Here is a 22551-nt window from a genome sequence, read left to right on the forward strand (position 1 = left end):
CAGAGCAGATGGGCGAACAAATAGGCTTTATAAACCTATTTTGCTTCAGGACCTGTTTCTTTCTTTGTCTTTAGTTGATTTTACATGAATCTCTGCTGGAATATAGTCTCCTAAATGAAGGATTTTGCATATTCGTATTTGTTGCCAGTTGTAAGAAAATATTTGATCCATATCTTTATACAAGAATATTGCAAAATGGCATTCTTAAAACAAGTAATGTGCTAAAACAATTTTAAGCATTTAAGAATCTAGTGTGGTGGCATATCAAAATGTTTGGTGTAAACACAACAGATTTTCTGTCTGTTTCGTAAGGAGAATTAAACAGAAAAAATCAGTATTTTACACTGATTTGCATACAGCAGATATACTGTATAGTCTACCTGTATACAAAACTCTGAAATGGTCTACATTACACAGTATGTGATATCTGACAGGTGCTTGCTCAGTCTTCAATCTTGTCTAAATACTTTTAAATTTCCTCTTCAGCTTCTACTTTGTTTTTTAATACTGCTATTTTGGCAAAATTTGTCAACGTATCTGGTTTAATATGTATGTCAAATTCTAGAACCATCCTGATCCTTGGTATATACTGTATTACAAAAAATAATGTTCCTAATACAGATCCCTGTAGTACTCTGCTAATTACATCACCACAAACTGCGTTTGCCCCATAGCCATACTCTAATTTCTATCCATTAAACAGTTCTTTATCCAAATATATGCGTTTCCTTGAATACCTACAGTACTACCAGCAGTCTATAATGTAAAATGGAAACCATACACAAAATAAATATAATAATTATTTTTAATTTACTGTGATTTTATCAAAAGAGGAAAACCACAAATATGAGTAAAACATTTAAGTAAAATGTGGGTAAGAAAGTTTATTTTTCTATTTTCTTTTCTATTTTTAAGTTATTTAAGTTATTTAACTTTAAATGACCTAAAGGGTACCATGGTAAATCTACAAAAAAGGAAGTATGCAGACTCAAAAGTATTATATAGCCACATTGTACCATGTTGGTTAAATACAGGAAATTTAATCAATGCATATATAGTTCATAATACATCTCTTCTATCAGCAGTTGCCCTGATCTCTGAGATAAGTGTGTGCTGAGAGCATACACCATTTTAGAAAGAGATACATTTTGAAAAGAAACTGTTAGGAACTTATATCAATGTTTTTGTTACTTTATCACTTTATCTTGAGAATATCTCAACTTGGTTTATTTCATTGTTGGTTATTAATTTTAACTGGAGTAATTTTCTGACATATTAATACTTAATGAGTTTTTATTTTTATGAAAACAATTACTTATTTTTCAAATTTGGTAATAATGTTGTGTTACACAAGCTTAGACAGAGAGGTTTTGTAAGATGATGTGAGTGAAGTGTACTACAATTTATTCATGCTTTGTGTTTGAGTAATTATCAACAAAAAGAATAGCAAACAAAAATTGTATTAATAACAAAGAAAGTAATCATAGCCTTTCCAGTGGAGGGCTAGTGGACGGTTATCTGAAATAAACATTAAAGGAACAAAATTACATCAGGAACAGGAACTTCAAATTAAAAAGGTATCATGTTGAAAAAGGAACTGCAACAAAGCTTATAAAAAATTCTGCAGTCTCCCTTCAGTATCTACAGCACTGTTTCCTTTCCATCTCTTTCAAATATCTGAGTTTTTTCTCTAGATCCCGATTGCATTCTAAATCATACTGTATAGTAAAAGCAACTCACACAAAAAAAAAACTCACACACAACAATTCTTTACTGTAGTCAAAAAGTACTCACTTATTGGCCAATACTTACAATACAAAACTGAATAGTTTTCTGTTGAGAATTCTGCCCAGTTGTACACAAATCCTTTCTGGAATTGTAGAGCTAAATAAAGCTAGTTTTAGTACCATGTAATAATTGCCTGCTGAATACTGTATTAGTGTTTTAGACTGTTCGGAGTCTGTTTTGCATTTGTGTTGTGTACCATTATATTTATATATATTTATATTTTGAATCACCATAAGATTTTATGAGAAATGTCAATATAAAAGGTGCTTCCTTAACATACAATGAAGAGGCTTTAGGACCCAGAGTCTGTCTGTCAGCCAGCCTATATATTGTCTAATACTTTTGAGTGACTTGGTGTACTCTTGTTGCTATGGCTACCTTCCAGGGAAAGCTGTTAACAAAGACAACAAATGAATGGAGAGAAGCAGTTCAGTGACTAAAAGGAGAGACAGGAAAAGTTGACTGTGTGCATTTCGTCTTGTGAGTTAATCATCAGGAACGGAATGGGATGACACTGACAGATGGAGACCCGGACTCAGGCTTGATTGCTCTGCTTATTGGCTGGGTGAGGCTGAAGCTGTGCTACAATATTTGCTCCTCTGTTAATATTACACAGCATTTAAAAAAAGAGATGTTACTGCTGTCTTACCTCACCAGTAGTGTCTGCTGTATTAAAAGAGAGGTAAAGGACTGGCAAAGTTATTTTAAGACAATTACTGTAGCAATCTGCCTGGTGTGATCTATAAAGCAATAAGGTTCAGTTCAGTCTATCAATGGTGCTCCTTGCCTCTAAGCCTTTGCCAGTTTATGTATGTTTTTTTTATTTAAAAATTGTTCAATAAACATATTTGTTCTACATTCCTGTCTTTCCTGTAAAGCTGTAATGTTTCATGTGTAAAATAATGTGCAGCTGTGGGTGTTGCTCTTCACTAGTCATGATGTGAGTTCCCTCCTATATACTGCATTAATCTCTCTGGGATCTTTTGGAATGAAAAGTGCTCTTTGCAGTAAATGCAAGGAATTATTATTATACCAAGTACCCGTTTAACTTTAGATAAGATCCAATTAAGACAGAGATTTATTATGAAGTCTTGTCTGCCCTTTTGCCTCATATTAATGAATTGGTGAAGGGCAAAGACTTGAAGGTTAAAGATTTCTAAAATATATTTATGTATTCAATTATAAACATTTAATGTAGTGGACAAACAAAATGAGGAACCTGTTGAGTAACAATAAGAGACAATTAGAAAATAATATGGTATATTGAAACTGTGTTTTAATTGGATGGTAGAATGCTTAGCCTTGTACATAAGCATGCTGACTGTTTTGCATTATACCAGGTTATGAAGGTTATCAAGTAAGGAAACATGACATTTTGATTTGTTTAATTTGAACAATGGGTGTTCTAAGAAGAATGAAACAAGAGAGAGTGAATGCTGAAGACCAGGAGCAAATACCATTGACAGACTTTCACAACAGAGTTCAAGTATAGTTCTGGTCAGCCCAGAAATGCCACTGTAATGGAGAACACCAGGGAAACAAACAGACAGCATGTACAGAGTAACAACCTGTGTCTCCAGCATTGCAGCTTACATGGTGACAATGAGCCTACAGTACATGTAATATGATAAACTGACCTTAACAGGGTTTCATTATGGACAACAACATCTAAGAATTGAATGCTTCTGAATGCTTAGAAAACTGATGAGATAAGTTTGGCTTAACCTGCTTGGTTACTGGGTAGCCTCCAAGCCTCGATGACAAGGCTCGAACCCCATTCAAACTAATAGAACCAAGTGGTAGTAGCAAGATGGAAATGGGTTGGAGGAGGATGCTTGAGACAAATGCAAAGGGAGGCATCGGAACATTCAGTTTATGTACAGTAGCTAGTTTGGTGTAGCTGGTATAGCTGTGTGAGATTGACTTGTCATTATTCCTCCTGAACTTCAGTTAATATCTTGGTTTTCATGCAAGGTGCTAAAGTCTGCAATCCACAATAAATAGGAGCACTTGGTGAAGAACGTTTGCTGTATCATCAGCATATTAAAGGGGCCTTAGTTAACAAAAAACAATTATTTTAAACTTTGCTGCTCTGGAATTAGATCAATGATCTTGCTCTAGTGACATGGCTATAGATTCACACAAACAGCTTTGAGAATTTAGATGTCACTTGATTGTTGTGAAGTTGGTCTTGCAAATGTTCCTTTTTAGAAGAGTTTCAACACCACGCCTACAGATCACAAAATACTGTCATCATCAACACCAGCATGAAATGCTTCAGTAATCAGCCACATTAAAGGTATAAATTGAACAGTAGAAACATACTGCTAAAAAGTCATCTAAAAAATGCCAGTCTCAGGAAATGATTCATAGAACATATAGTATGTTCTTGAGTTTGCGTGCTAACAATTGACTCTCAGATGAATATGATGTATAATGTATAACATAATTATAATACCCTGGCTAAAGCATTTAAGCATTAAAGTATTATTAATATTGAAATACATTTGTTCTCTGAAACCTGTTTATGAAGCAAAAATAATTTGTATGAAAATATTATAATAAAAGTTTTATTTCCTCTTATAAATTAAAAGAATATTCATTTACATATTAAAAAGATCATCTAAAATCATATCATATTAAAAAAGAAACCATTTACAAATGGATAGCATTATTATTATTATTTGCATTACACATAACCCTTACAAAGTTTAAAAAGCTTCATTAGTCATGCTTGTGTTTTTCTTGTGGCCAGAAACCCACATCCTTGTGTTTTTATAGTTAGCTGTGTTACAACAGACAGCACAAGTGAGTCATGGGCTGTCAAGTCGGCCTGACAAATATCTAAAATCATACTTATAGCAACAAGGACCAATGTACAAGCCCACTATGTGGACACGGGCCTATCATTTGAATCCTTAGATTCCACCATTCATCGACCCATTCAGCCATCCATTCTCAGCCTGTGTGCCCTGGGGGGGTCGCTGTCCATTGATCCACTTTGTGGTATTTGATTGCTAAGTGGAGCCTCATGCAGCTGTGTTTACAGGATGACAAGGTTCCAATTTGTTTTGTACAAAAACATTTTTTCATCATTAAACAGAATTTTTGACAGTACTGCTGATCAGCGTGAAACTGTTTTGATTTTTTTTTTGCATGAACTCTTTAAGAGAGGGGAAAAAAAGCAACAGTTGCTTTGGTGTTCAGCAATGTCCACTCCACTTGAAAGATGACTGGTTGAGATGAGCTGTGATGTTTATAATTTTCAAGCAGTTTATAATTATTAAAGAGAATAACAGAAGACTCTTGTAAGGTGCTGAATGCTTTGTTATACTTTGCATTGCTGAGAAACAGTGTTAGTCAGTGGAGTACAGCATTTTTCTTCTAGCAGTTATTCCACCCACCAAAAACTTCATTTACACTCCTTCTGTTCAAGCTGTTAAAGAAGTAATCAAAATAAATGGTGTTGTGGTTGTTAGGGGCAACATGGCAAGTGTAATGTTTACCGAATAAAGCCACTGCAGTAATAATATAATATTAAATTACCTGCCTTGTTTCCATTCTGTGTCTACCTTAGGGGGGACAATATTTTCAGATTAGGAAACTTAAAAAGTAGCTTGAATGGACGACTAGTTTAAAAAAAAAACAAGAGATTGCATCACTGTGAAGACCATAACATTTAACCTCTTACAGGTTTCGTAGCTATCTGCCTGTCTTGTACAAATAATCCAGACAGATGGCATTTGAATGTACAGTATTTAATTCAGACACCATTTAGGTTTTCCTGGAAAGCATAACCAAACAAGATATAAAGGAGAATAATTACAGGTGTCAGGAACTTTCTTACTGTTGTTTGTTTCTTACTTAAGAGGAAGGAGAAGTTGACAACAATTACAAAGGAAACAAATTGGCAGACTTTGGCATTAATTTGGGGAACATCAGAAGGACAATATATTGCATTTCAATTTTGAAATATGCTAAATAATAACTATATAAAACTTTAAGTCTACACACTTGCATTTTAAATTTGTATTTTTTTTCTGCATGCAGCATAGGCTTCTTTATCTGTGTGTGGTTTATAATGTGAAAATGCCAATTTTACAATTCTATTATTATGTTTGGTAGTGGCAGCAGAGATAGATCAGTAGTGTCACTGTCATTGTTATTCCTATCTGAATTCTAGTACCTGAGGATAGATCCTAGTGTGAACACCTCATAACATCTCATCAGTGATGTCCATGCAGAAACAACTGTCGATCAGGGATGGTGCCTGTCGCCCCATCACAGCTCTGGGGTACCACCCCTCAAGGAGAGAGGTCATCACCGGCTGTGCTGGTAAGCGATGTGGTCCACAGTGTCAAAGCACCATGGCAGTTTATCAGTGATGTTCCCTGTTGTCTAAATATTATGGTTCATGATGGTACATTTGTATTACAGTTACAGCCTTACAGTTCGAGGAAGAAAATGTATTTTTATATTTATACAGCAAAGCTGCTAGCCATATCAGTAACTTAAAGTTAAAGAAGCTATTGCCTCCTTTTCACACAATAAATCACCTGGACCCAATGGGTATACAGCTGAGTTCTACCAGATATTTCAGCCCATACTTAATCCAATCTGACTGCAAACATTTAATAATATTTGGTTAACAGATATGACTTCACTATCATTTCGGGAGTCTCTAATACCCCTTGTATATAAGAAGGGTAAAGATCCATCATTGTGTAGTAGTTACCGCCCCATTAGCGTAATGAATATGGACAATAAAACTCTAGCTAAAATACTTGCTAATCAGTTAGGTAAGATGCTACCAATAATCATACATCAGGATCAAACAGGACTTATGAAAAATAGATATTCAGATAATACAAGAAAGCTGTTTAATAATACAAATTGCTTCAGTACAACATTTTAAATAGACTTTATTATACCCCAGAAAAATTAAAAAAGATAAAGTGGCATAATACAGGAATGTGTTCAAAATATAACACACATAAAGGATCACTATTGCACTTATTATGGTATTGTCAGCACATACAGTCATTTTGGACCTCCACAGCGGGGAAAGCACTCAGGTACCTAAATACCTCAGTTCCACTTACTCCCATTATATGTATCCTTGGTGATTAATCAAAGGTAAAGCAGCAATTCAATATAAAAATACTTTCTTGACTCTCTGTATTATTGCTACAAAAATAATATTGCTAAAATGGGTGGACAGTACAGGACTGGCGTGCAAAGAATGGATTAAAGAGGCTGTATAACAAGTTAAATTTGAAAAGATTTCATATAATTTACAGGGGTAACTTAATGAGTATAAGAATGTTTGGGGTCTGTTAGAGAAATATTTGAATGGCATTGGATGTTAAGAATATCAGTAGGAAGTTTTTGAATTAATCTTTTTTTTTTCTTGTTGAGTTTTAATTATTTTTTGTGAAAGTAAGTTTTTATATTTTTGTCAAATAAGAAAAAAAGAAAAGAAAAACAAATAAAGAGTGAGAAAGAGAAAGAGGAAAAAAAATAAGAATAGAGAAGTCCTCCAAATTTGGAAGGGTGGAGGTGGGATAGAAAAAGAAGAAAAAACAAACAAACTCAGAGTTGAGAGCATTTTATATTTTTATTTTTTATTGTGGCTTGAAATGCACTCATAAAAATAAAAATAGTGTTGCAGTTCCCCTTTCATGAGCTGTTAAAGAATAGCTGGATAATAATTGCAGAGGAAGACAAAGGCAAAAATAAGAAAATGTACTTGCTCAGCTCTAAAAGCTCTGAATGGTCTGGTCCATCAAGAGTTTCACCTTGTGCTGGGCTGGTTTGCAGTGTGAACCTGCAGAGCAAGAACACTTTCCCATTCTTTAGAGCTATATACTGCTTCCATAACATATTGGCTGAAAATGAATTAAGAGTCATATCTCATCTGATATTGGGTTTTGTGTCTTTCTGTTGAGATGGAGTTATTAAATGGTGGGATATAGAAAGTGGAAAACTATCCATCAAAGCTGCCAAGCATTCTGGAATGGTCACCAGTTTCCTATACTGGGAAGAAGCAAAGCTCCTCCTTTCTGCATCAAATGATGGAACTGTACTTGCATGGACCACAGGTGCCACCATATATGACAAGATAGAGGTAGGAACAGGATATCAATTTCCAACTCACTTTATGACACAAAAAGTACCAGTGCCGATTTGTTTAAAGAAATTGGTTGTCGAACACAATGTGATACCGAATACAATCCTTTTCTTCCTTCCTTCAGTGCGTTACAGTATATTGCTTTTTGAGCCTGGTATGAACATGTATCTCTAGCAGTAAAACAAAAAAAAAATTCTCTAAAAAAAAAGATTTATTTCCAAGATTGACAAAATCAGATAAGATAATCATTTAAGTCTCTCTCACATTGCATATAAATGATTATTGTACTACCATCTTTCTAAATGACTGGTTGTTTTGTTGGAGCTCTTCCTCAGTGCAATGGGAAGCTCACTGGGGAGGGCTAATATACAACCAAAGCTCAGAGGAGTGGCAAAGCAGGACCAACTCCTCTGTCTTGGAAAAAACAGTATAGCAACAGCTTGGGAGGATTAATATTATTGGAATTGTAGCTTATAGGACTACAATGCTAGATAAAAAAATACAGAAATGAATAATTTCAGATCAGAAGAGCCGATATTTAAGCATTAGATACCACACAAAATAGAACTGAAAAATAAGTAAATATATTAAAGTTAATCTACAGTATGTGTGTTTTTCACTGATGGCACAATTATTTCTTGACATCTTAAGTTATTTTATCAGTTGCCATTCTAACATTCAAGACATAATTTTAATCAAAGGTTTTAGACATACTGCAATCAAAATGACAAGCAATACACATGTGCCCTATGTGTAAAATCTGTTAAAAACAACAGATCTGTTTCCTGTTGAATCTGGCTCTTTTGTCTGTTTATTGTACAAGAACAAGAGTTTATATGTTAGATTTGTTATTTTATTTCCGAGCTTGGTGGAAGGAATTAAACACTATCACTCTTTTATAGCAGCTGTTAAAAAAAATAGATTTCCTGAACAGATTAAATTTAACATGGGTGCTGAAGAAAGAGTGCCTGAAAACTTTAAAATGGCATGCATTTTAAATAGTTACTTGTTATTGTAACAGGACAGAAAAATCTATAAGTATTTGATCTTGTACCTTTGCTTTTAGTGAGTCCCAGAGAAAAATTAGATTAATATTTCAGGACCTATGATTAATCTAATACTAATTTTAATGTTAAGCCTTACTATTCTCTCACACAGTTTCCTTTAAATAGAGATAATATTACTGTAAAGTCTGCTCATAACAGACATAGTTAAGTCTGGAATTGGTCTATTTTACTATCTAAATTCAGGAACAATGTGTACAACTCCAAACATTGATCAGACATCAGCAGTAATTAGATGTCTATTTATTTATCACTTAGGCATAACCTTTTTTCATTCGTCAGCTTACCAAAGCACAAAAGCAGATGCTGCCATCAAGTGGCTAATGTATGTAAGATAATTTCTTCAGAATTGGAAGAAAATCAAGATTCACAGAAAATGTGTCTTGCCAGCTATTCACTGTTTTCACTGTACACTACTTAGAAAATGACAATATATGAAAGTTGCAAACAGGACAAGAACTCTGTTCCAGGCTAAACCATTTGAGATCTTTTACTCACTCTTGTTGCTGTTTCTTGTCCTGGTTTTATGTAAATAAATTACCCATTTGATGAGTACAGTAGAAATCTGATTATAAATATACCACAGAGAATGTAAACTTTATAATAATTTAGAATCAAAATCAATTTATAGGTTTATTAAAAACATTTGATTTTTTTTTTCTTTGTTTCTTTACCCACCTGAGCTGAAGGTAGGATGAGAGCACATGTCTTTGTTTTGGGCAGGGAATGCGTTATTGTCCTACAATTCCACATAGTGCTCCAGTATGTTCATTACTTTTTTAAGATGAGGAGGAGGAAGAGGATAATGCAAGAATATTTCACTGTTGAGCTGTTGAGAATGTCTCAGGAAACTATACAGCAGATTGGCAGGTATACTTATTGCACAATGACTATTTAGCTTTAAACAGTTTTAAACCCTGATTTTGTCTTAGTTTCATCAACGTAATCATCAAAGTATTTAGAAACATTGTTTTTTCCCAATGAAGCTGCAGAGTCCTGCAGTGTCCGAGATACCGTTGTTAACTATTCCTGTTTTCCCATGTGTATCTGTTGCACTTCAATCTGACAAAGGTCTACACTTCCTTTAGATGGGCAGGCCTGTTTTCTCCATGGCTATTAATCTCCGTCGACATCAGCTGGTGTGTGGTTTTAAGAGTAGGATCGTTGTCTACCCTTTGGATGAGAACAGGACTTCTGGCCATATCATTAGGATGTCAGAGAGCTCCACTGACCGCAGACACAAGGATATCGTGTCCTGCATAGTGTGCCATGATGCTCAGATTTACACGGGCGGGTATGTACAATGATATGGATGTCCAGTTGAGTTATATAACCCTATAGACTGATGCTGCACTTCTTTATCACTGGGATATGTTAATAAAAAAAAATGTTATTTTGAAAAAAAGAAAGGAGAAAACAAAATGGACAAGAAAGAGATGAGCAAGAAATATTTACTTTGCATTAAAAATATCATTGATATTATTGTCTCAAAGTACAGGACTTAAATATGAAAAAACAATGGTATTTCCACTATGAGGACTTCATTAGCTTTGATGGAATCTGGAATCTGGATACTAATGTTGCTTAGGGCTTTAATGTTAACTTCATGAAAAAGCAGCACAAAGTGCTACAGGTATGCCACTGGCTTCTGGAGAGTACTTGATTTTGACTTTTTTGTAAAGGTACTGATCCCAGAATGAATGGATGAAAATACGTACTGTACTGTATATACTGTACTGTACATCCCTCTGAGACACAAGTATCACTTTTTTCATTAACAAAAATGAGAATCAAAACAGATAAATGCTGAAACCATAGTACAGTATACTGTAAAAAGTTCATTTGAAAGGGTTATGCAGGTTTTTATTGGTGTGCAGGAGATCACTTGTTTGTTGTGACTCCATGACACCAACAAACCCTACCATCTGCCTGGTGCTTTCAGTGAACACAATTAGCATTGAAAAGATTTTCACATTCCTCTGTGTGAGGTGGCTTTGTCTAGGCAGAACACAGCCTTGCATAATGATCCAAGAACATTTCCATCTGGAAGCCGCTGATTGAAACCACCAACCCCCCATTCTGTTTCGGCAGCTATGACAGAAGGTTTATCGTCTTTGACACCAGCTCCTACCCCAAAGAGAACGGGCTGACAGCAGTGCAGTGTAACTCCAGCGCCCATGAGGCTGGCATCACAGCTTTGCTGCTAGTAAAGGAGAGCGAGAACACGCGGTGAGAGATACTCAACACAGAGGTGAAACACACAGGTTGATTTCAGAAGGCCAGAGTTTTAATTAAACTGTGTGCATGTTACCCCCATTTTTTATGCATTTCACATAAGCACAAATGTAGAAATACATTTGCTATACTTTGATGTACTTGACATGATAGTATGCAAAGGAACAAGTAATAGGTTTATTCCATGCTGAAAAAAAAAGAAAGAGAACACAACGTTTCGGCCTTCTTCAGGTGTGTGATGATAGTATGTCTCTGTAACAGGGCAGAAGTAGTGGCAAGGGGAGCTTAGTTATAGTTAGTCGTGTCATTTGCCAAACTACTTTATACCATACGGTGTCATGGGGAGCCGGAACCTACCCGGCAACGATCGCAAGGCAGGGTACACCCTGGACGGGGCACCAGTCCATCGTAGGGCGAGTGCAAGCCAATCATACATGGGGACCATTTGGAGGCCATGGAAAAAGGCTGAGGGGGAAAATGTGGCCCGGACACCAGGATAACTCCCTACTCTCATCGAGAACTGCCCAGGCATCTTTAATGACCACTGAGAGTCAGGACCTCGGTTTAACGTCTCATCCGAAAGACAACCATAGCTTCCCAGGAAGTCTCCCATCCAGGTACTGACCAGGCTCAACCCCGCTTACCTTTAGTGAGTAGCCAGTTGAGAGCTGCAGGGTGATATACAGTAGCTGCTGGGCTGTAGTAATGGTAATAATACAAATATTACTAATTTTAATATGATCAAATATTCTATTAGTAATGTTAATAATACTATAAGTAGTAATATAAACAATGGTGATAGTAATAATAAAGTAACGAGAGAGATATTCAAAACATGCGCTTAGGAACAGAGCAATGTAGCTGCATGTGCAAATGTGTGCACTTAACCTACTGTATGTGCACACATTTGCACCAATCTCACTAATTACTTTTTTAACCTATTAACCCTTTCATATTGCTCATTAGCCTCAACCATGCAAGCTCTCTTCACCTCTACCACTGCCCTGTTAAAGTCTCCTAAACTGCACATCTAGTTATATAAATCTCACATGCCTTACCTGAAATATTCTTACAAATTTTACTGTCTATGTCAAATGAAAGTTTTGCTCCCTCTAGAAAGGCCTCTCCTAAATGCTGTGCTTCACTGTGCACTTCAGCCTGCTGACAGGTTCCTTTGACAATGCCGTGTGTATATGGTCCCAGGACGGGCAGCTCATTCAGAAGCTGAGCTTCTCTGGAGTGATCACAGGGCTGTGTTACGCATCCTGCGTTGACCTTGTGTGGATTGCCTGTAGGTCACCATTCGCCACCCTGCTGGAACCCAAATCTGGAGAGATTGTAAGTGGAAAAATAAAAGAAACAGACATTGCAAGATGATGATAAAGTTGTCAGTCATTTTTGTGTAACAAAACACAAGCATTATGATTTTCTGGCCTGCATTCATAAAGCTGCATAGATTACCTTCCCCACATCTTTCTTCTATGTAACCCAAGTAAAACAGGCAAAAACATCAATTGGGTTCCAATTGCATTTATGAATTACATACATACTGTATAAAGAGCAAAGTCTAGTTTAAGGCATATATTGTAATTATTTACAAAACATTTGATTGAGATGTCGAGAATGTTTGAATGATTGATAATGTTAATGATTGAGAGAGTTAATTTGGTAATATAAATCTACAGTAAATACAATTATCTTCTGCCAGTTTCCAGGTAGAAAATGTTTCTACAGCTTCTGGTAGTTATTTTTCTAATTTATTAGCTTGTTTTAAAAAAGTTTATGGAACAAAACTCAATTCATAACTTGCACTTAACAATTAAAATCTATTATTTATAAGTGTCTACAGTATGCCTATTAAAGTTCAGCTAATAATTAAACCTGTTCTCTTTTTCTCTTGTGCTTAAGGCGTCTGATTTTATTGATACCTTCCAAAAGATAGAAACTGGGCCCAGGCTTGAACGACTTTTATACTTAGCAGAAAATAACTCTGTTGTTGGTAAGGGAATTACTGTATGCCATCGCATAAGGAGAAACTTTTAATATTTGGTGTCTTGCTAGGAAAGCAAACGAAATCATCTCCACAAACTGATCTAACCAGTGTGGAGAGTCAATGTATAGAGTATACTATATCAAATAAAAACTTGAGCTGCTGTGCTGAACAAATAGAGGATATTTTAATGCTATTTTATATTGAAATAAAAATGTTTTTGAACTAAACAAATTGTTAAAGGCACACAAGAAGATGGAAGGGGTGGGGATAGATGATTCATATGACAAGCAGGTTTCACTTTCTTGATGAAAGCCGCCATTTCAAAAAGTAGACAGTGAACGTACAGAGAAAGAGATACTGTAGAAGAGGAAGAAACACTTTTGCAGAGATTTAAGACACAGCAGCAGTGTCATTTTCTCCCTATATAGTTCGTCAGTCGAGAGACCTTGTTGAATAAAACATTATGTGGGCCCTACATAAAATGCAGACCAGGGTATACACGGTACATGGCATTTGAGCTATAATCATCTTGTCTGTCAAGCCACGAGAGTAGGTGATGAACTAATATCAATGTTATTTATCACTGTGTTATAATATCCTAAATTGTATATACTAGTTTTAGAGTTAGTATGTTTTGTATTATGTAGTACTAACAGCAATCACTGTATTTCATGATTAAATATGAGTCCACATTAGGTACATGGGCAGTTGTTAGTCCACTGGTCCACCAGTTCTACAATCCTGTTCTTGGTGAGCTGGATTGTGTACATTCTAAGCTCTAACAGTATCCTGTGTTTCTTAGGCACTGCAGGCCACAACCATGTGATAGTATGGAAATGGAAAAAAGCCAGGAGCACCACTGTCCTTCAGAACAGACAGTCTGTGGATTGTCTGGCTTACAGTAAGTATTTGCCAAGTCTAAATGTGTCATGCCTGCTGATTATGAAACAAAAAACTAAAGAAATCCACAGATGAACAGCACTGCTGCATCTCGATTAAGTTAAGAATTGTTCTTAACACTTCAGAGGTCTCAAAAGAAATCAAAATACTCCGAAAGTCATGAATGAACATGGATAGAAGAAAAAAAAAACATTTCTTTCTTGCAGTAATACTTTCTTTTATGCAATGGGGCCAATACAATGATGACATTCTATAATAAACATTTTAAAAACCTGAGTGGATATCACTTTGCTTTCATTTTTAATTTTTATGATGTTATTATATTCAAAAATAAAAAGGAAAGCTTTACAACCAGTGGTTTAATCACGAAAACATAATCAGAGTAAAATGCTAATTATTGCTCATAAGTTAAATTAACCCTCAGAAGAAAGGCTTGGTCATTTCATTAGAGGGCACATTCATTTTAGAAGATCTTCAAATGATAAAAAAAACTTTATTCACATGCTTGTATTTGAATATGCCTTTAACCAGAAGAGGTTTCTAAATATCTTCTCAAATCTGATGTAGTTGATTATCTTGACCTCAATATATGCAAACATGTTTAATCTGCTGAAATGTAAAGCCTGCAGATACTAAACATTAATAATACTTTTTTCAGTTTCTATTTCTAATTATTTTTACATAAACACTCTTTTTTTATTAATTTATACAGCAATGAAAAAGCCCATTCTGCTCTTCAGTGGCCACAGTGATGGGAGTGTGACAAAATGGGAAAGGATGAATTCCTCTAATTATATTTACAGGTTATTAATGAACACGTATTGAATGCTGTGAGACAATTATTCCACTTATTTGCATCAGTGCTAAGAACAATTTTAGAAACTACTATCAAAGCATAGTTAAGGTTTTTATGGCTTTTTGTGGAGTTTATAATTCAAATAAATAATCAATCATGTAAAATTAATGTAAAATTGTTTAATGCTAAATGTTAATGTTATGTTTATTTACTTTGGGTTTTACGGGTGAACCCTGTGTATAAACGATACGATACTATCAAGAAATATTATAATTTTCAAAAGAAACATCATTCTGTAAATAAACTTCTCAATGCATCATGTCATTGCTACTATCGGACCTTTTGACACAGAACCTGCCATTATGCTTCAGTTTACAAGTTCCCGTCATTTCTAAATTAAGCTACTTCTCCATTTTATTTCAGTAAAGAGTCCTTCAAGATATGTGAACACGTCCAGAAAGCTAGAAGCCAGTCACACAGTTTAAAACCGAAGAAGAATACAAATGCTGGTGAAAAAAGTCCTGGAGCAAAATTGAGGAGAAGCAAATCATCAGATGGCACCATGGTTCAAGACAAGCAGAATGAGCCATCAAGTTTTACAAGGTTCTTTGGTAACTCTTCTTTAAAACAGAAGTACTGATAATTAGAACCTAATACATACAGTATAAAATATAACCCTACTGTTTATACAGTTTGAAATACAGTTCAAACAGATCAGCTGTTGTGTCATACCTAAATTTATTTTTTTTCAATCAATTTAATATATTGGTACTTCATATATATTTTATATTTGGTCTTTCATTTTGCAATCACTTATCACAAATGATTGAGATAAAAACCATAAGACCTGCTGTTCCAACAAGTTGTATTTTGGTGTTTTGTTGCAGTACTCCACAAATGAAGTTGTCTGTCAGTCACTCATTTGTTTTTGCTTTATTAAAGGAGTGTGTTTGTTGAAGAGTTGGATCTGCTTGCTCTGTCCTCTGAGAATGGTAGAGTTTATCTCTGGGGCTTTGATGACTCCCTCTCCAGCATTGTCAAGCTGATGCCAAATCAGTCCAGTGTCTGCCCAGAAACAAGAAAGGCATGAATTTGCTTTTCTTCTCCTTTTGATAAGATCTTATGATAAGATTTTGATTCAGCAACAGTGGATGAGCACACCATTATGAAACTTATCATCATGCCAACAACGTTTATTTTTACTTGAAAGTCCCCAACTGGCTTTTTTATATAATATTACATTTGCATTATGCCACCACTTGTCAGTAATGAGAAAGAAACATAGTGAATAATGATGATGCAAGGAAGTGAAATTCAATAACTACATTTTGATGTTGAAAGTGTACCCTGGGTTGCGCTCATTACTTGCTGCTCCCCTGCAACCTGAATTGGAAGAAGTGGTTAGAGAAGGATGGGAGGTGCAGTTTATGTGCTTTAAAAATATGAATTTGCTTAAAAATTGATAACTGCTTTGCTTTCAATGTGAGATGCAAAACATATTTAAGTATGGGTTTTACAGACAGTTAGCTTCAGAAACTCACAGTTTAAAACACTGACACAAAAACAATGTCTCAACTGTTCAATGTATGTTTAAAAGTTGAAAATTGCAGAAATTATACTTGGAGTTCATAACTACCCTAGGTTTAGTGGGAAGTGTGCTGCTATCTCTTTCCTTTCTTACTGTGTCTGCTCTCTTCACAGAAGTTCCATTTCCTGCTGGACCAAGCCAGTGAGTCACAGAGCAAAGACTCTTCAGGGGAGGAGGATAATCCTGATGCTGCAACTAACCGAGTCTCAGGCAAGAATTACCATTGTGGGTGGTCTGGTGGGCATCTGCATGCAGTATGTGATAGTAAGACCATTTTTTTTCCCTATGATTGTTGCAGGATTTAGCTGTAAGAAGGTTTTGCTTGGACACTTTCAGTCTGTCTCTGCACTTGCAGTGGTTGGCAAAGGAAGTCCTTATAACACTGTATTCTTGGTAAGACTGATTTTGAATAAGTATTACATGATGAATTCTGTTTCCCAAAGAAAGTGCAAAAGGGGATATTTGGTCCAAATAAAATTAAGCACATAAAACTACATTTGCAAAGTTCATAATCATTAAATAGTCATAGTATATGTACCCTTTATCTTATGCTGGTTCAGAAAGCTGCACTGAAAGAATTGGTTTACAGATTGGCACTACAAAAATGATTTGGATCATATGATCCAATAACCTAATATATTTTTAAACTACAGTTGGGTATGATTTCTGTCTGACATTTGAATTGGGTTGATTTTCATTATTACGATAGTGGTAGCATTTATAGTAGAGCAATTCTAGGAATGCAATTGTAGCAGTAGGAACTGGGGCTGGGGCAGCTCGCTTCCCAACATTACCCTGGGAAACCAGAAATCTCAGCCTCCTTCTGACCCCTGCGAATGTGGTCGGGATGCATTTCTCAAAGACTTCCTGTCTTTCAATCAGATGGTTATTTTACAATCAATCAGGCAATTCAGCAGGATATTACATTTTTTTTCCACCACTTATTCAGTGCTCTGACATTGACCTAGAGCTAACAGTGCTTGTTTTCGCTTTCACTTTATGCTCTTTCTGCTTTCTAAATCTTTAGGCACTGGATGACCAGGGTCACGTCATCCTTTCTGTATTCTCTTCTGGCATGAATTGTTTTTCTTGCTTCTTTCGAATCGTTGTCACCTCCAAAGCTTCTGCCCCCTAGCATTTTCCACTGCCAGATTTTTTCACACTCACTAAGGGCCTGATCTCCAGCCTCTCCACTGCAGCTAACACCCACGTTTTTTCTTCTCTGAAATCCTGCACTTAGAGTCGGCCTGTCACAGACCAAGGATCTGTTATTTCAGGAGCTGCAGCATAACAGGAACACTGTTGGTGTAACTCTGATTTCCCTGCCTTTCACACTAAAGTTAATCTCCTGGCAGATCAGCGGAGGTTGGGACAGAAGACTCTGTGTCTGGGATTTAAAGAAAGGTGTTCTGCAGGACACCTTCAGCAATGCTGACTTAGAGAACTGGCATGAGTTTAAGGAGGTGGCATGTGATGGAGCCATTTTAGACCTGGCCTATTCCCCAAAGAGGTACAGTATATCACTTTTGTTTTGTTTTGAAAACAGCAAACAATTATAGTTAAGGCCTAATCTGAACTGTTGCATTGTCATTTATATTCTTTTCATTAATGAAGTTTACAACAAGTTAATTAAATTAAATGTGGTTCTGCCCCCTGGTTTCCTTCTCTCTTCCATTGGGAAGATAATTTCTAAATAGATTAAAATTCACCAAGAATCTTTGTACAAGTGTTAAATCTCTGTATCTGTGTGTCTCATGGAGAGCAAGCTGGGGTATGCGAAAGGACAAATTCCTAATGCAAGAAATTGTAAAGGGTTAATAAATTGATGTTATTATTATTATTATTATTATTATTATTATTATTATTATTATTATTAAATATAAGTTTTTCTAGTATGACTGAATGTAAAGAAAATGGAGAAATGTGTTTTGCATTGTTTAATATGTTAGTTCTTTGACAAACCTCATATCAGTGTTGCAGAAAATCTAGAATGTTAGGATCCAAGAGACCACTCACCAAATAATTTTAAAGCAGTGCTGAGCAGTGAAAAAAATAAATAACAAAAGAAATAAGGATCAAGTGTACTGCTAAAAAGAGGAAAACAGCTGCACTTCTTTATAGAAATGTTTTGTTTTTACTGTAGTCTGTCATGATTAGCTTAGTGAAAAGCTGAAAAGACTTGATCTGGACTCTGTTCAAAATGACAATAACATGCTGAGCTGTTAGGGATCAGGGTGCATAAATGGAAATGAAATTTCCAAGGAGATGAAATAAACATAATAAATTACATGTATGTTGCAGATTGCAAAAGGTGGAATTTCACCAGGATTATTCAAGAAAAAGTTTAATGAAACATGTCTTGAAAGAAAATGCATGTCTTAAAATGAATCCTTATTCAATGATCTAAAATGGGTGTATAGCCTCCTTTTGTCTTTAACGTTCACTTATAAAGTACAGTAAGTCACTTGATTTTTTTAACTTCAAGAGATATATTAAGAGGGTGTCTTTTAAGAATATGCTGTGCTTGCATTAGTTTTGTCTTCCTTTTTGTTTATCATAAACTTTCACCATTTTCTGGTAACACGTAAAGACATATCAGGAAAAATATGTCTAGTCCCTGGTCCCTATTTACATAATGCCTTTGAATATGTATATTAGCACCCTTTATGACAACACAATAAAGTAAGGTTTTAAAAAAGGCTGTATTGTTTTTTTTTTCTCTGAAAGTCCTAGGGGGTTTAGTGTATGCTCAGTGCTTCCACAAACAGGAAGGATAGCAATGGAGCTCTCAGAAATCTCCTTGTGATGAGGAGCTGGAAATTCCCCTCAGCTAATTACTTTATAAAAATGCAGGAAATGTGCACTATCCTGAAATATTTGACTAACACGGTTGTTAAATACTGGAATCACATGCCCCCACATCTTCATAGAAAAGACATGGAGGAATTTCTGAATTTCTGTGGTTATCACAATAATGTATTATAGACCTCATCTAAAGCTGATATGAAACATTTCTTAATATACTGTATACAGTATTAACATACCATATATATTTACGAAGTTGCCTGGATACTCACCTGTTTTAATATCACTGTTAATGATTTTTGTAATTGCACTGTGTTGTTCATTTTTAACATAAATAATTCTGGAAAGCTCTCCACTTAGACAATTGTTTAGTGGATATATTACACAGTTTGAAGAATTTAATTTAATAAGGAAAATGTAATGGTTTATTCCAATCTGAAAAGAAGAAAAGAAACACACCGTTTCAGCTGTGGAGCCTTCTTCAGCCTTCCTGCTGACACAGCTACCTACTTTAATTAAATATATGATTATAATTCAGAAAAATAATCAGATTTAAAAAATACATTTTAAATAAACCATGGAATGCAAATTTCTAACTAAAAATACTGAAATGTATCATTGTGGGCACCCTGATCATGCAGGATGACAAAGAGCAAGCAGGATGACTAAGAGTGAATAAGTCATTATTTTTCCATACTGCAGGAAAATAAATGCTAATAAGATAATAAGCTTGTCGAAAAAGTCTTAAATCATGAAACTCATTAAGAGGTTAAAGCAAATACCTGTACTGCCCCTTCATTGTTCCTTGAATTTTTCAGGAATGAGTTTGCTTACTCCTCCAGCGATGGGCTTATCTACTTGCGCCAGTTCAGCCCTGTGGGCAGAGAGATGAAGCTAATCAATGTGATGCGGGGGCACGAGAGTGATGTCACTGCTGTCATATGGCACCACAGTCGAAGTCAGTGGATCAGCGGCTCAGAGGACAGCACCATACGTATATGGGTACGAGATGGGATGTTGCTACTCTATAGATACAGAAGAAAAGCAAATGTGTTTGAGAACTGGTCAGAATTACTGAGTGCATACAGTATGTCAGTCTCACAATAGGTATACAAGTTGATGAGTGAAGTGTTTTTTCCCTTTTAGATCATTTAACTCCAATAGCTTTTCCTTCAGTTAAAAGATGAACATATATTTTAACTCTAATTTCATTTTAAACTACATGGCAGATTCACAGTATAGGTCTTATTCAATTTCTGAAAACCCAGATGACACTGAAAGCATTTTATGCTGTGCCAGTAATATCAATAATATTTTGGCACTAACACTCCCTTCTGAAATCAAACAGTTAAAGGACTTGATTCTCCAAAGTTATGGTATGATTATTTCAAAATATGACTGAATTTATCCATTCACCTGTCACAGAACTTTCTTTACACAGAACTGCCATTGTTCTGTGTGGAAAGTCATCTGTTATACCACAGTTCAACACATAGCATTACAAAAACATGCAGAGCAATTGTTCTCCAAGCTAATTTGTTTGAATTTGATTCCCACTCTCTTTAGTTCAACAAAGTTTCCATTTCAGCACAAGGGCAAATACACAGACAGTATTAATGTATCCTAGCTAAGATTAAGGAGTTTCATGATCTGTTATTAACAACATATTCCGCAGATAGGGAAAAAAATCTTAATCAAGAACTAGACTTCCTTTTTGTGTTGCATCTGCAACATGTAAGATGAAAATTATGTGTATAACAGAACTTTAACTTAAAGACACTTTAAATATTTAACCATAGTTATTGGGATCTTTCAGAGTGTTTTTTTCTTTCAGAGTGAAAATGGCATGCAATGTGAAAACATCTTATTCACAAATGGAGCTGTAGGCTGCCTTGCCTTTGACCATTTCAATGGCTGTCTCTTGGCTGGAGTACTAAACGTGTTAAGGTACCTTATAGGCTACACCTGATATATAAAAAAAGGTGCTCTGTAGTGACTGGAGTCGGAGTTTTCACTGTTGCTAGAGGATCTTCTCTAAACCTTCTTTAAGATGTTGAACAGCTGTATATGGAGCACAATCATTTTAACTCACAAATCTCTGAGATAGAAACATTGAATTGGGATGATGCTGTTGTAGCCTTAAACGGGGTATTACACTTAAAATTTGTCTACAGGTCATCATTATTGTAAATCATAAATTGTTTGCAAATAATTTACCTGGTAAAATGAAAGAATAAATATATATATGGAAGTTGAAGCAGATAGCTGCATCAGTATGCATAAGCTGCAAAGGAAGAGGTAAAGGTTTATTGAAAAAACAGAAAGGAAAAGAAAAGACAACATTTCGGCTGTGGAGTCTTCATCAGGGATGTAAGAATCTTTTAGGATCTTTCAGATCCTAAGCAAAGACTCAGTACAAAGACTTTCAGTAGTGAAAATTCTCATTCAGTATAAACAGCCGTTCTGAGATAATTTCTCCTCCCCAAGTGAGACTAGAACTAAATAAAAGGAATAAGCCTTACGCAGTTGTAATATTAATTTTAATTTTTAATTTTTGTTCAGCTCATATTATTTTTTAATGTAGTAATTTTACTTTTTTTTCTTTTCAGGGTGTATGACCTGGATTCATGTTTACAAGTGCAGTCTCGTCATGGGCACACAGATACCATTCGTGCTGTTTTACATATCCCAGAAAGGAATCAGGTGAATTAACAACTAAAGATGCCAACATTAGAATACCTATTAGGATAAACACTTCAATGTGGTTTTCAAATACTGGTTAAACTTTAGAATTCATAACCTTTCTACATATTGTGATTTCTATTTCAGTAGTTCAGTCAAATCCTTATTAATGTGATGCAGAGATGACACTTATTAAAGGTATGCTTTAAGTGTCTTAGATCAAATACATTTGCTTTGTATTGAGCAGTATTAGTCCTAGTATGTATGGTTGTTCTTAATTCACAAAGTGAATTTAAACAGTTATCTTCTTGCTTATATCTAGGAAGAGTCAGACAATACACTTATTATATTTTATCTTCTGTTCTTTAGTACATCACAGGCTCTTCAGACAAAACAATACAGATGTGGAACACCTACAGCAAGTCTCCTCCTTGAAGTGCATTTAAACAAAGCAGCAAGCACCTTCTTCAATTACTTGAATTATTCAGAATTGTATACGTTAAATGGCATTTTAACCCTTTTGATTTTGTGAGCTTTATTTTACCCTTATGGCCATATTTGTGATGTTAA

At 35.2% G+C, this 22551-nt stretch overlaps 1 protein-coding gene across 1 annotated transcript; it reads left to right on the forward strand.

Moving 5' to 3' along the window:
- The first annotated feature begins 2216 nt into the window (after positions 1-2216).
- Positions 2217-22502, forward strand: LOC102694875 (uncharacterized). Its single transcript, XM_015349658.2, has 18 exons — positions 2217-2353; positions 5972-6123; positions 7737-7915; positions 10071-10276; positions 11074-11211; positions 12375-12555; positions 13126-13216; positions 14013-14111; positions 14823-14913; positions 15330-15509; positions 15849-15990; positions 16608-16704; positions 16793-16887; positions 17850-18004; positions 20118-20301; positions 21134-21246; positions 21909-22002; positions 22351-22502. Exons 2-18 carry the CDS (start codon positions 6021-6023, stop codon positions 22414-22416), a joined length of 2214 nt encoding a protein of 737 aa, XP_015205144.2. The 5' UTR covers positions 2217-2353; positions 5972-6020; the 3' UTR covers positions 22417-22502.
- Positions 22503-22551: the final 49 nt, after the last annotated feature.

This window comes from Lepisosteus oculatus, chromosome 11, assembly GCF_040954835.1.
Source record: "Lepisosteus oculatus isolate fLepOcu1 chromosome 11, fLepOcu1.hap2, whole genome shotgun sequence".
NCBI classification, from domain to species: Eukaryota; Metazoa; Chordata; class Actinopteri; order Semionotiformes; family Lepisosteidae; genus Lepisosteus; species Lepisosteus oculatus.